Below are 14,825 nucleotides of genomic sequence, written 5' to 3' on the forward strand. Positions count from 1 at the left end.
TTTTAGAAAATCTTCCTCAAGTTCTTTCAGAAGTTATCACAAAGAATCCTTCAGAAAAGCCTCCAGGGATTCTTGTAGAAATTTTCCCCAAGATTCCTACAAAAAACCATAATAAAATTCCTGCTATAATTTGTCCAAAGATTCAAAGCACAAGCAAATCTTCTACGGTTTTTTTTTCTCCAAAATTGATTAATGGATTTTTCCCAGGCAAAGTCTGATTGAAAATTGAAAACTTGTTTTGATGTTGTGATATTGCATATTATGATAACTTAGGTTGCTGTTATTTTAGTCGTTTTAACTGTTTAAAACGGGTCTCCAGTTAGGCTTGTGGTAATGGCTATGGATCGCTGAATTCAAATTTCATTTTTTGATTTGTTATCATTTTGTTGCTGAACTTAGCTCGGGCTAGTAATTACTCCCGAAATTCGGTCTGCTAAGGATTCTTTCGGAAATTCTTTTTATGCTTTATTCGTAAAGTTTTTTCTTCAGGGGTTCTTGATCAAATTATTGATATACGTTAATCATTAATGTAATTTCCCAGAAATGTATGCGGCATTTTCTCTAAAGAGAATTCTTATAATTTCTCCACGGATTCCCTTAGACATTTATTCAAAAATATTTCCTCAGAGTTTCTATGGAAATTCGTATACAAGTTTCCTAAGAGTTTTTTTTTTTTTTCAATGGATCTTTGCAGACTCCTACATTTTTTCCAGGAATTCGTTCACAGATTTCTCCAGGAATACTTTTAGGGAATCTTCCAATTGAAGGATTTTTATAAGAATTTTCCTATGAGGTGGGTACAAAATTCATTTTGACTGTTTGTCTTTCACCACCCCACCCCCACCCTTCAAAAAGTTTTGGCAGGATTTTGCATTTTAAGGGGGCAGAAAAAAAATTATCAAAATATCAGGTCTTGCTAAAAATTATTTGACTAATCCTATGATTTTTTAATATTTTTTAGATATAACCCAAGCAGAAGGGCATACCTTACAAATACCATGCGAAGAGCAACATGAGCTCTTATATCTAAAATTGTTATAGCTGCAAAATTTTATGAGAACATCACAATAACTGTTGGAGGTATTTGAGCAGAGTCTGGTATTGATGTGGTATTTGTTGGTTTAGCAGTGAAAATAACCGAAGAACAAGTTTTGTTATTACATCATGAAGTCATCGAACAAATGAATCATTTAATAACAAGAAATGTTATTAGTTTGTTATTCAATAACTTTGGGATAAGAAATACTGCACTTGAAATGTTAGGTATGCATTAATTATTAAAATAATAAGACTTGTTATTTTGTAGGTGTTATTTATACTAAATTTTGGAATTCGTTTTTGTTATATTGCCTCTTATTACTACCTAAGGAAGGGCATATCAAGGTATGGTAGTATTAAAGATAAATACCTTAACATGTTATTCACTTGTTATTTTCTTCTGCTCGGGAATGCTTTATTATTTTTATCCACCCCCCACCCCTCGACCTGTCAATGAGTGGTGTGATAAAATGAAATAAATATTTGTAATGGGGAATCCATCATGGGATTTTCGAGAAGTTCTTAAGAAATTTTTTCTGAGATTTCTTCAAAAATTTCTCCGGGTCTATTTTCTGATATTGCTCCAGAGATTCATTCAAAAGTATTTCCTAAGATTTCTTCATTTTTCTTTTATCTGTATTTACGAGATTTTTAGCCCTAGGCTAGTTCATCTCGGGACTCACGCCCTACTTCCCTTCGGAAGGAAGAACCCACATTGTTGTGAGATTGTCGGGAGTGGGATTCGATCCCAGGTCCTCGGCGAGATAGTCATGTGTTCTAACCATCACATTAGATCCACTCCACATTTCTTTATTGATTGTACTGAAGATTTCTTCACAATTTTCTTCAACGGTTCTTTTGAGAATATCTGCTGGAAAATTTCTTAGAGGAGACATTTTTATCTTTTTAGGGATTTCAGCAAGGATTTTCCCCAAAAGTTCTTACATGGAGATTTTCAGGAATGCATCTATAAACTTCGTAAGAAATTTCACAGGAATTTTCTCGTAAATTTTTCCCAGAGTTTCTCCAAGAATTCTTTAAGAAACTCCTTCAGTGATTCCAGCAGAATTCCAACAAGATTTTTTTTTTGAAAATTGCTCCTGCAGTTCTATCAAAAATATCTTCTGGGATGTCATTTAGGGAGAAATTCCTAAAAAAAAACTCCTGGGAATACATTTGGAAACACCTAGACGAAATGAAACATTTCTGGAGGAATTCCTGAACAAAAATTCCTAAAACAATTTCTGAAGTAACCTCCGGAACAATTCATGGATGAATGCCTAGGATAATACCTAAGATAATACCTAGGAGAATACCTGAAGAAACGCTTCAAGATACTCCCTTAGACTCTGAGAGACTTCTGGAGAAACTATGCAAATAATTTCAAGGAGAAAATGTTTTAGAAATTTCTGAAGGGATTTTTCGGAAAATCCTGCGAGGAATTTCTGCAGGAATATCTTTAGAAATGTCTTGCATGTACCACAGACATAGATACTTATGGAATTCTTGAAAATATCCATGAATATATTTCTGAGGCATCTCTGGGAAATTTCTGATCCAATTCTTGGTAGAACTCTTGAAGATACTTCTAAAGGAATTTTCAGAGAAAGTCCTATACAATTTCTGACGGGATTTTTACTCAAACATTCCTGAACTAGTACCTTGCAAAAAAATTTAAGGATGGTATCTTTGAAATAACACCCTGGAGAACGCTGTGCATGCATTCAAAGAAAAATTTCTTGAAAAATTCCTTGAAAAATGCTATAAAATTGATTCTGGAGCAACTTTTGCCGGAATTGTTAAAAGAATCGACTAAAAAGACTAAAAATAATCCGAAAAAATCCCTTGAAGGTCTGAAAATATCCAAAGCAATGCCTGGAGCAATACATGGAGGAGAAATTCCTCATGAATATATGGAGCCGCCCCTAGAAAAAAATACTCGAATCATTTCTGGAGAAATGTATAGACCAATTTTCGTAGAAATCCCAAAGAAAAACTTCTGCAAAAAATATAAGGGGAATTCTTGTGCAAATGTTTGGAAGAAATTGATGTAGCCACCATTAAAAGATTGTTTTTATCAAGATTTCCATAAGGAATCCCAGAAGGAATTTTTGGAATACATTTTTGAGGAAACCCATTACTCAGTTTATGGATCAATCATGTGAGAAATTTTTCAAGAAACATTCGAAGAAGTCCAAAGAAATATTGTTAGGGAATTCCTGAAAGAATCTGTGGAGGAATCTCTGGAGAAACGGTCTAAGAAATGCAAGGACAAGGAGTGATACTAAGAGGAATCTTCAGAGGATTTTTTTTGTTAAAATCGTTCTATAAAATCCTTCGAAAATATTCTTTCTATAAACATTCCTTTGAAACTTTGATAAATTCTAATTGTGCAGAATTTTCTAGAAATTTCAAGAAGAAATCTTGCCAAACTCATAAAATGAATTCCAGCGAGAATGTCTCTTCCGCTATAAAGACCGAATAAATGTACTACATGCATTATGGGGGAGTTTCCCCAGAATTTGCTAGGTGGTGTTTGGTGGTGCTGAAATTTAGAAATCTTGAGTTATCAGCTCTGATTTGACCATGGAAGCACTGGTCATTCTACCTCGATTAAACTGGGACATGAACCCAGTAATTCTTAGCAGAGATTTGCAAAAAAAAAAAAGATTAAGCTTTATTTAACTCCTCTGTTTTCAAAATTATTTAAAAACCGTATGATTGTCCAAATCCTTGCAGGACCTGTGATTTTATTCTTCTCTTTCGTTGTGCCGAAAACATGTGATAACACAAAGATCTACATCACGTCGTCCCTCATTTTCACTAACTAGGCTACCGGTTTTTGTCGGTTCAGTAGCCCAAAGCTTCATAGACAGCGAGCGCTGCTGCCCTGATACCCGTGTACCATCAATCATCGGATCATAATTTGCGAATACGTCATGGGAACGTGCAAGCCTCTCATTCCGTGTGATGGTGCATGCTCAGCAAAAACGATGTAGTTTGGCATGAATTTAAATCGAAAAATAGGTTTTCGGAAGGAAATACAATGCTTCTAAGAAATAAAAGTACATAGTAACTCTTAATATTGAGAGCTGAAGCTTAAGTTTATCATTCCAATTTTTAAATTAACTGTATCTTGTACCGACTTTTCGAACCCTCTAAGCAGAATACCCTCTTCGAATGAGTGTAATCAGTTTCGTACCTTTTAATTCCGCCCTATGTTGCTTATCCTTTGACAGATACGCGTATTTCGACTACCACTTGTAATCTTCCTCAGTGTCAGTTATCCACTGTGGAAGACTGACACTGAGGAAGATTGCAAGTGGTAGTCGAAATATGTACACGTATCTGTCAAAGGATAAGCAACATAGGGCGGAATTAAAAGGTACGAAACTGATTACACTCATTCGAAAAAAAAAAGAAAATTAACTGTATTTAAAATATATTTTTTAATTGTATTCAGGCTTTCAGTTGTTTTTTCCAGAAAACTATCTTTTAGTATGCAATGAATGTTAAGTTTTAGGAAACTACTACTGAAAAAGGCTCAGACATTTTGATCCATAAAGAAACTTAGCTTTCTGTTCACCAAAAATGTTTGTTTCATAATCATCACATTTTTATTAAACTTTCCAAAATTGAACCACCGCGTTTTATCACCTTTCACGAAACAGCAACGATACCCGCAGGAAAAACGAGTCTACGAACGGTACCGAAAACCGATGTCAAATCCCTTCGAATGGTGTTGGCACAGGACTTTGCGTAGAACGCTACCGTGCACTGCATCGTCGGTGGTGTTTGCTCCTTCGGGACGGAATATAAATTGGAAGTAAATTTCGAGATAACTTGCGACCACTTTGGACACCCGGGAAACGCATGAACGCAACAACGCACGACGTGCTCGCTGCTGATAGTTTTGATGGTCCGTTCAGAGTGGGCATTTGTGACAGTCGGTCACTATCGACAATTTTCCAGCAGGCACGCTAAGCTGATTTGCGATGTGATGCGTCAATATCAACTAAGAGGTTTGTTTTTTTTACTGCAGCTTGTATTTTGTGCGGCCTGGAAGTTTCTCGTTGATTTTTACGAGGAAAATTATTATCATCAAATTGGCTGTATGAAATAGCAATTGACATGTGGGATGGGAATTTAGCCAAAGTAATCACAGGTAATAAATTGTTGACTTTATGCTTTATTTGTGAAGCGGACCTGGTGTGATGGTAAAATCCTATGACTATCACATCAAAGACCTGGCATCGAATCCCATGGCCAACATACTTATAAAATATTAATTATTCCTTCGGAAGGGGAAAAGTCGTGGATCTCGAGATAAACTATCACAGGGCTAAAACTCTCGTAGAGGTAATAAAGGTAAAAACATACTTTATTAAGTTTTCATGTATTGTTGTATATAGTACTTTGGGAGATGGCTTAGCAGTCTTGGAGGAAATTGTTGTTTAAATCTTTCCCGACGTTTCGATCCGTTTGGGATCTTTTTCGTATATAGTGGTATTTATTCTGACTCTCAGCGATCACAATAGAGAGAAAGACATGTGATATAAAATAATAAGTCCACGTTATTTCTTAACAATCATTCCTATATTTGTATTGAACACATCATCCAAACAAATTCTATTCAACTGGTTCAGTAGCCTTTGGACACGGGTACGCAAGGAACCTTTGTTACTTCTGGCGCACACCCGACAAGGACATTTGCACCGCATTTCGCTGTCGTGTGGTGGTAAACAGCAGGAGCAGGAGCAGGAGCAGCGTAGGCCTCGCCGTACGATCGGAACTGCTGATGTCCGTGGCGTGCCTCATGAACATGGTGTGGCTTGTGTGCCTTATACCCATAACCATATCCGTATCCGTGGTGTTGATGATGTTCATGATGGGCCACATGATGTTGCGGATGATGCCTATGGTGGGCAACATGATGCCCATGGCCATGATGTTGATGATGCTTTTGGTGTGCATGTCCATGATGCATAAAATGGGCCGATTTGTGCTGTCCACGCCGGTGGTGCTCATGCTCAACGTGCTCGGCTTCATGATGGTCGTGTCCATGGTGCTCGTGTTCATGATGCTCGTGACCGTGATGTTCATGTGCGTGGTGTTCAGGTTCATGATGTTCGTGTCCGTGGTGCTCATGACCGTGTTCGTGGTGCTCATGGTGTTCATGCTTATGTCCGTGGTGTTCATGACCATGGTGCTCATGTCCGTGGTGCTCATGATGTTCATGTTTATGTCCATGATGCTCATGTCCGTGGTGTTCATGCTTATGTCCGTGGTGTTCATGACCATGGTGCTCATGTCCGTGGTGCTCATGGCCGTGATGTTCTTTGTGTTCATGATGCTCTTTATGTTCATGATGTGCATGATGCATGTGCCCATGTCCGTGGTGTTCCTTGTGTGCGTGGTGAACCGAATGATGCCCGTGATGAGGCTTATATCCGTAGTAACCCTTATAAACTTTATGTTCATGATGCCCATGATGCGTTGGTTTGTGATGCACATGTCCATGGTGTCCATGATGTTCATGGTCCTCATGATGCTCGTGGTGTTCATGGTGTTCGGCTGCATGTTTATGCTCATGAACTTCATCATGTTTATGATGATCATGTCCGTGATGTTCATGTGCATGGTGCTCGGCTTCATGATGTTCATGTTCATGGCCGTGTTCATGATGTTCAGGTTCATGGTGCTCAGGTTCATGATGCTCTTCTTCATGGTGCAGGGCATGATGTTCTTTATGTTCATGATGAGCCTCATGGTGACCATGATGCTCATGATGTACTGGTTTATGGTGAACGTGAACATGATGTTCTTTTTTCGGGTGCACGTGATGTTTGACCACATATCTGAAACGTAAAAGTAAAAGAATATGTATATGTGTTTTTGACGTTAATCGGTAAAATAACTACACACTTAAAACAGAATACCGAGATCGGTGGTGCGAATCTCGGTTAAAGTTCATTCGCTGAAATCTCGATTAAACGCTTGCCACTCTATGATTGATGATAACGGCACCTATGGGTGCTGCTATGAATGAACTTGACTTTTCGCAGATATCTAATCTAAATTGCGATTTCAGAGCGCTCGGCTATGCGAATCTCGCAAAAGAATGAAAATTAGTAGAGCTCATCTGAGTGTGTAGAGATATATTGTCAATTTTCGTGCTCTAGGCGTTTTAAATTCAAAATTGTCAGGGAATATCTTTCTTAACCTTCCAGGACGCGCGCCATCAAGCAACCGAAACTGCACCGCGCTCGCGCTGTATACGAAGAGCAAGGTTCTTTGGTAGTGTTGTACTTTTTACAACAGCACGCGCGCTGAAGGGTTACACACTTAATTCAGATTGCCGGGATATCAGCATTTTTCCATTCTTTTGCCGAGATTTGCACAGCCGAGTAATCAGCAAACAACAATTTTGCTGAGATCTCAGCATTTTTGACAGTTCATTGCTGAGCTTCGGCAATCGTTTTGCTGAGAGTCAGCTAACAAATGTCACTTTTTGCTGGGATATCAGCTGATAGTTTTACTGAGCAGACGGCTGTGCGCGTTTTTGCCGAGCCCGCAAATCTGTTTTGAGTGTGTAAGAAGAGCATACTCCTGCCATGCATCCTTAGATCCTCCCTCCCCTTATTAACATTATACATATTAATTTGCATAATAATATCCGGTATTTCATAATGCACAATGCTACATGATCTTGATATGTGGGAAATTGAAAAATCAGATATAAATGTTTCCGACTGCATGTAATTTAAGACCACACTTTCAAAATGTTGTGGATCAAATCTAAATCAACTGGAAATTCAAATGTTTTTCAAGCAGGCATGCCAAAGGTCTAGATTCTTTGGAATATTAGTTATTCAGCATTATAGTCCCAACTAAAAATTCCGCTGAAAGAGACACACTTGAAATGGTTTCGTTTGAGCCTCTGTCAATTTTCTGAGATAGCGAATTTTGAATCTTTGTGGTTATATAGTTGCATTAAGAAATTAGGAAATTACAAATTTGTGAAAAAATAACTCGACTCAAATACACGATCATATTCACTAGACTAAACATTCCGCCGAAAATGCTCTGAAACTTCCTGAAATGCAACGGAAATTCCCCGGAAATGCCTTCGAAAAACTCTTTCACAGTTTTCGGAACCACTGGAACTCCAGGTCTCTCTCTCTCTCTTCTTGGCGTAACGTCCTCATTGGGACAAAGCCTGCTTCTCAGCTTAGTGTTCTATGAGCACTTCCACAGTTATTAACTGAGAGCTTCCTCTGCCAATGACTATTTTGCATGCGTATATCGTGTGGCAGGCACGAAGATACTCTATGCCCAAGGAAGTCAAGGAAATTTCCTTTACGAAAAGATCCTGGACCGACCGGGAATCGAACCCGTCACCCTCAGCATGGTCATGCTGAATACCCGTGCGTTTACCGCCTCGGCTATATGGGCCCGAATCCAAATGCAAACTCCAGGTATGCATTGCAAAACTGTCATTAAGAGGAAACAAACCATCATCGTTTAGCAAAATTTCAAAAGCAGTTTTCTCGCTGAAATCTCAACCAATGTCAATAAAAATTTATCACTGCACTCTGACCACCATCTGGATAACAGTGAAATAATTTTCAAAGATGTTTTTTTTGACTACGAGGCAGAAAACTGCTTTTGAATTATTGATGATTGCTGATGACTATTTGAGCCTTTTTTTTTTTTATTCTTCAACCACTTAACCTAATTTTACAGCTCTTTTTGTCCACTATGGCACTGCGTGAGCGATTCCAATTGGCGGCTGCACTTATACTTTGTACAGCGCCTAAATGTATTCTATTCTAATTCCACTAATTCTAATTCGAACTGGTAGCCTTTGCGCTGCTGTCTTTTCTACCCTGTCCATGGTAGAATGATGAGCACGATGCTGATGGTGTGGTTTATGTTTTATTTCCAGTCCGATTGGGGGTCCATTATGAGTTGTCGTTAGCCGATATCCAAGTTTTCCGGGTTCGTTAGAGCATATGCTCAGAAGAGGGTCAGGTGTCAGCCGCTCTCGGGGAGAAGAGCAGCTGACGAAAAGCTGCAAGTGCCGGGGCTGGGATCGAACCCATGACCATCCACTTATGAAGTGAACGTGTAGCCACTACGCTACGGGCCCCGGCAATATTTGAGCCTTAAATACTCTGAATATCCTGATTTGTGTAACAATTTTGGGGCCATATGTTGTATTCAAGGCAAACAACATTCAAGCATTGTATTGTGTGATCGCCGTATGCAATATTAGCCATGACGGTAAAAGCATTACGGTGATCAGTGCCGGATTTAGGGGGGGGGGGGGGGCAGGGGGGCCAAGGCCCCGGGCCCCCACATTTCAGGGGCCCCCACAAAATTTCACTTCTCGGAAAAAAAATGTGCAGTGAGAAAAAAAGTAGTGCAAGATTTTTTATTTTTGTCACAAGAATTTCAAATGACTGTCTACTGGCAAAATGTAGGGGGATTAGGGGCATAATGGACACCCCTGTTTTTGCCGAAACCGTTGACTTTTATGTTAAACTTTCTAAGTATGAGTGTAAAGGAAAGTCATTGTTCTATTTTTCAAAAGTACCATTTATATTCGTTCAAAATAACTGATATATCATTAAAATTGAAGTATGTTTTTCATATGGTGGATTTCTTATAATTTCTAAGCAGCAGCAAATAAAGTATTACGAGTGTTGGAGTGTGTCCACCATAAAAACAAGTGAATTGTTAGCTTATCTACATGTATACGCAGATTTAACAATGTATGAAGTATTATATGTTTGATCGGAATTTACCCAAAATAGCAATTTCAAGGTTGTAGTCGATTCGGGGCGAAATGAACACTGGCAATTATGAATGGATGTACGCGCGTTGCATACTGTTAGGCGTTTTAGAGAGTATGGAAAAAATCAATCCGATTATTTCAGCCTATTTAATTAACTTTGATGTTATGTAAACTCGTCTAAGGTGAAGAATTATATCTGTGGTATTGATCTCCGTAAGCAAATTACTTAACTGGTCGATGTAATCAAAGATACAGCATAAAACATGCAGGGGTGTCCATTATGCCCCGATGGGTGTCCATTTCGCCCCATACCTTTCCTGTCAGCCCCAAAAAACACACGGTTTACAATTCATTATTTATTCACTATAATGACATTCCACCTGCTGTAAATGATTGAAATACGTAGGAAACAAGTTAAAGTTGTATGCCAATTGATAATATGTTAAGTTTTGTTTGTTATACAGGCCTAGCGTACTCATTTGCTTAGGGTGTCCATTATGCCCCTAATCCCCCTATGTTACACGTAGTGATTCCTTTGCTAAAGACTGCAACTATTTTTCCAGCCATTTTTGTGATTATAAATTTTGCCTCCAAATCATATTTACATTTATGTTTTTTGTGTAAGGCCGTTACAAATACTTATTTCACTTTTTGTCCCACCACTCTTTGGCTGGTTGAGAGGGGGGGATAAAAATAATAAAGCATTTCTTCTAAAAAATAATAAAAACTCATCGGATTTGTTAAAGAAATTTCAGCAAGACCCGATATTTTGATAAATATTTTTCATCTGCCCCCTTAAAATGTGAAATCCAGTCAAAAATTGTTTAAGGGGCGGGGGGGGGGTGGTTGGAGGTGACAAAAAGTCAAAAACAAATTTGTTTTAGCCTAATTGCTTAAGAAAAAATACCGGAAATGCTGAAGAAAACCTTCGACTGAATTCTAATGGACTTCCAAAACTCTATGAATCGCCTGGCCAAAAAGTTCCTGCTTAGTTTGTTTGTTTTTTTTCTTTTCTTTGTAAAAATTTTGAAAACAATCTGAAGAATGTTTATAGAGTTCTTGGAACAATTTGAGGGTTTTCCCGAAATTTAGAAGTATTTTTGGAACTCATGAATTTGATTCTAACTAGACAGCTTGCGAATCGGAGAATACCAAAACTGTTGAAATATCTTTTTAGACGAAAACTAGCATGAAACGAAAGCAGATTATTTTTAAGAAGTTCAGTCCGAATTTTTGAGTTGAGAGATTTACTTGAGAAATTTAGAAGAAATTTGTGGGAAAATTGGCTAAAATTTGCCCTTATTTGCTGCTTAAGATTTTGAAGAAGTTTAATAGGAAATGAAGTTTGAAATTCCATCATAAATTTGTAATGGGATCTCTCTAAAATTGCTTCAATATTTTATTTTAGAATTTTCCCTATGTTTTCACAATTTTGTGAAACATTCTTTTGGGAGGTCGCCAGTATCTCCCTTGGATGTTGCGTTGGAACGAGTTTTTGTTAAGTGTTCATTTTTATACTGATCGATCAGTCATTTTTCAGAGGCTGTAGCAAAAATGCACTAGAATTTTTTTTTTGATTTCTCAAAAATGACACTACCGAGTGTGCTACATTATTTCTTGTATTTTTTTTTGCTGTAAATTCTTCTTGCAGTTTCTCTATTAACTCTAGCATAAATTTTTACTGTATCTGGGATCCACAGCCGCAAATACACTCTAGAAAAGCATTTTTTTTAATTTAAATATATGAATTTCTTTTATCATTGTTTTCATGCTAGAATTTCAACCATTTTATGCATTTAGTGAATTTAGCTTTCTTGACCTGACAAAAGATTTGTCCACCGGGTTTACGTGTAACCAATAAATACAAATACAAATACCAACATTTTGCCTAGATCTGCTTATTATTCTACATTCAAATTCTTCCACAACATTGATATAATGGTAAGAATAATTCATATTTTTTTAGTTTTTTTTTAACGTTATGTGGGCAAAAATATATCCTCTATAAAAAGGGCCCCCACAACTCTGTGGCCCCGGGCCCCCACATTTGTAAATCCGGCCATGGGTGATAGTGGTAAAAAAGTACTGTATGACCCACTGCTTGAAACCCTCTGGGAGCCCCTGTAACGCCCTCGAGACTGAAGTGCCCCAGAGACCTACTGAGACGCCATTAGGATCCCTTTAGCCTTCCTGGTATATCACGTTGGGAACAGCTCGCTGTCGTAGTGTACGGATTGGGTCAGAAATGACAATAATGCACAAGGAGGGTTAAACGCTCTGAGACTTCCTGGTACCCCCAGAAATGCCCCTGCAACACCACAGAAACCCGCTTGAACTTCCCTGGAACCCCCTGAGACCCCCATAAATTTAATAAATTTATTGCACCAATCATTTCTCCAAGAATTCCACTAGGGACTTTGCCAAATATTTGCACATTACTTCCTCCAGGAATTTCTCCAAGGATACATTCAGATTTTGCTCTCAAAAATCCTATAAGAATGTCTGGTAGGATTCCTCCAGAAATTCTCATTGAGACATTTGAAAGGATTTCTCCATGGACTCTCCATGGAGGAATTTCCAACTGTGTTTCCTTCAGAGGTTTTAAACAAGAGTGCCTCCAGGAATTGCTCCTGGGATTCTTCCATAAATTTCTGCAAAGACTCACACAATAATTGAGGCGGCTAGAAGCAAAGGAGTGAAAATGACGAAAGTGTACTTTTAGTAAATGAGGTTTAAAGTTTTTCACCAATAGTATTATAATCATACAGAAAAACTTGTGGTTAGAAGGCATAGAATGTTGCTAATTGACAAAAAAGAAATGAATTTGTGAAAAAGTCGCGTTCTGGTGGGATTCGCTCCGAATTCGTTAGACTGGCGCTATAACCAACTAAGCCACAGAACAGGTAATGATTTTGTGAAATGAAAAACCAAACTGAACCCGAGTCCACACCATGAACATTCCTTTTTTCACAATCCACCTCTTGTTCGGCTTAGATGCCAATCGCCAAACATTTACTTTAGTGCTCAATAACTACAAGCGACGGCAAATTGTTTTTATATAAAGCTGAGACTTACTCATGCACTCCGCATACCTAGTCACCAAGCAGTCGGTTTGCTGGTGTCTAATCTGATTTGTTGTTTTCATATAAAAACAATTCACTCTCACTTGTAGTTATTGAGAACAAACGCGGGTGTGTTGTAGTTTGGCATCTAAGACGTAAGAGATGTGGATTGTGAAAAAAGGAGTGTGCATGGTGTGGGCTCGGGTTCATTTTGGCTTTCAATTCCACAGAATCATCAACTGAATCCGGCATAGCGAATATGGAGTTGTGGGCTCGAATCCTACCAGAGCGCATTTTTTTACAAATCCATCTTTCAATTTATCTATTAGCAACATTCTGTCCTTCTAGCTACAAGTTTTTGTGTATGTTTCTGACATACCAGCAAATCTGGTAAATACAACAAAAGGGCAAAGTTTATCAATGAAGTATTATAATTCTTTCAGGAACTCCTCTAAAATAAAGGAAATTTCTCCAAAGACTTCTCCAGGAAGTCTTTTTTTATTTTTTTTTTGGGTTGAGATGCGGGCTCTGTTCTACTTGAAGCGAAGAAAAAACCGAAGAAGGTGTATTCCATCACAAAGATCAACTTTGTAAAACAATCGAAAAATCCTATAAATCTATAGAAAAAGTTATATCAGAAAACCTATTACTAGGAGTTGTCCACAAACAATTACACATAATTCCTAAAGTTGAGCAAATAAGGTAATAATTTGTTCTGCAAACTTTCCAACAATACTTTTTTCTGCAACTTTGTAGGAGACACCAATACTCTTTCTTTTTTTTCTTTTCTGAAAAGTGAATTCCTGTCACACTTTTATGTGGATTAATCATCAAGGTGAAAATAAGAAAAATTAAAGTCAAGCGTGTAGAAAAAAAAACTCTTCTTGGACATCATACTTCTAAATCCAATATTTGAAGCCGCAAAGAAGGGTTATGAACGCAAACCACAGTATACAGTTTGTAGCAGATTCCTCCGGAGATCAAACGTCTGGAAAATCCGAACGTCTGGAACCGGTTCCATAGCGGCGGCATGTCCATAGCACAGAGCAATCATTTTATGGCCGAATACATTTTACAATATAAATTGCAGAACAAAAATATGTGTGAGATTAAATTAAACTACCTAAAAATACCCTCGTGGCAACGCTTTTCTCAATACTCAGGCAGGGGAGAAGGGTCTGGGTGGGGATGCTGACTTGCACCCTCAGAATTTGTCTTGCTGCCAATGATGGTCAAATGCCACTAATTACATTTTCTCGAATTTTTATTTTTAATGCAATCAAAACATGCAAACATGTTCTTGAGTTTTAGGTCAGTATTGAGTTTTAAAATTTTTTAATACATGGAATATACTAAAATTCAAATATCTTGCGTTTTGTTTAACCAATTTCAAACCTTTTTCCACAAATTAAAAGCTGAATATAACGACTTTCGATCTTCTGAATGCAGGTTTTTCGTCAGATTGATGAAATTTTAAATATTGACTAGTTTAATATTTTTCCTTCGCGTTTTCGAACTCAGGGCATGATTCTACATCGAAAACGATCATCAGCTTACCGAGTTCAAAAATGCTGTAAACTAGTGTTATTAAATATTTTTGATACCAAAAAATGATTTCACTTACAGTTTTCAATGAAAAAACCTTACATAGTTTTGCATTGAACCGTTTTTTAATAACAGCAAATTAAAAAAAAAATAACCTATTTAGGGACTATTTATAAACCTGTTGAACTAAAACTAAAACTTGACCTCGAAACTTTTTTCGAATGAGTGTTATGAGTTTGGAATCTTTTAATTTCGCCCTCTTTTGCTTATCCTTTGACAGATAAGCGTATTTCGACTACCACTTGCAATTTTCGTCAGTGTCAGTTATCACAGGGTTTTGTATACCGTTGGTTTCCTGCATTAGGGACACAATTCATAAT

The 14,825-nt window shown here is 37.6% G+C and overlaps 2 protein-coding genes across 11 annotated transcripts in view; both read right to left on the bottom strand.

The window, feature by feature from the left end:
- LOC109403306 (zwei Ig domain protein zig-8) overlaps nt 1-14,825 on the bottom strand; it is a 911,020-nt gene that overhangs the window by 342,406 nt on the left and 553,789 nt on the right. The gene's annotated exons all lie outside the window — the stretch shown is intronic.
- LOC109433412 (histidine-rich glycoprotein) lies at nt 5,572-12,009 on the bottom strand. The gene is made up of 2 exons (XM_062857605.1): nt 11,999-12,009; nt 5,572-6,896 (listed from the first exon to the last, which is right to left on the bottom strand). Exons 1-2 carry the CDS (start codon nt 12,007-12,009, stop codon nt 5,681-5,683), a joined length of 1,227 nt encoding a protein of 408 aa, XP_062713589.1. The 3' UTR covers nt 5,572-5,680.

The sequence above is a fragment of the Aedes albopictus genome, chromosome 3 (genome assembly GCF_035046485.1).
Source record: "Aedes albopictus strain Foshan chromosome 3, AalbF5, whole genome shotgun sequence".
In the NCBI taxonomy this organism is placed as follows: Eukaryota; Metazoa; Arthropoda; class Insecta; order Diptera; family Culicidae; genus Aedes; species Aedes albopictus.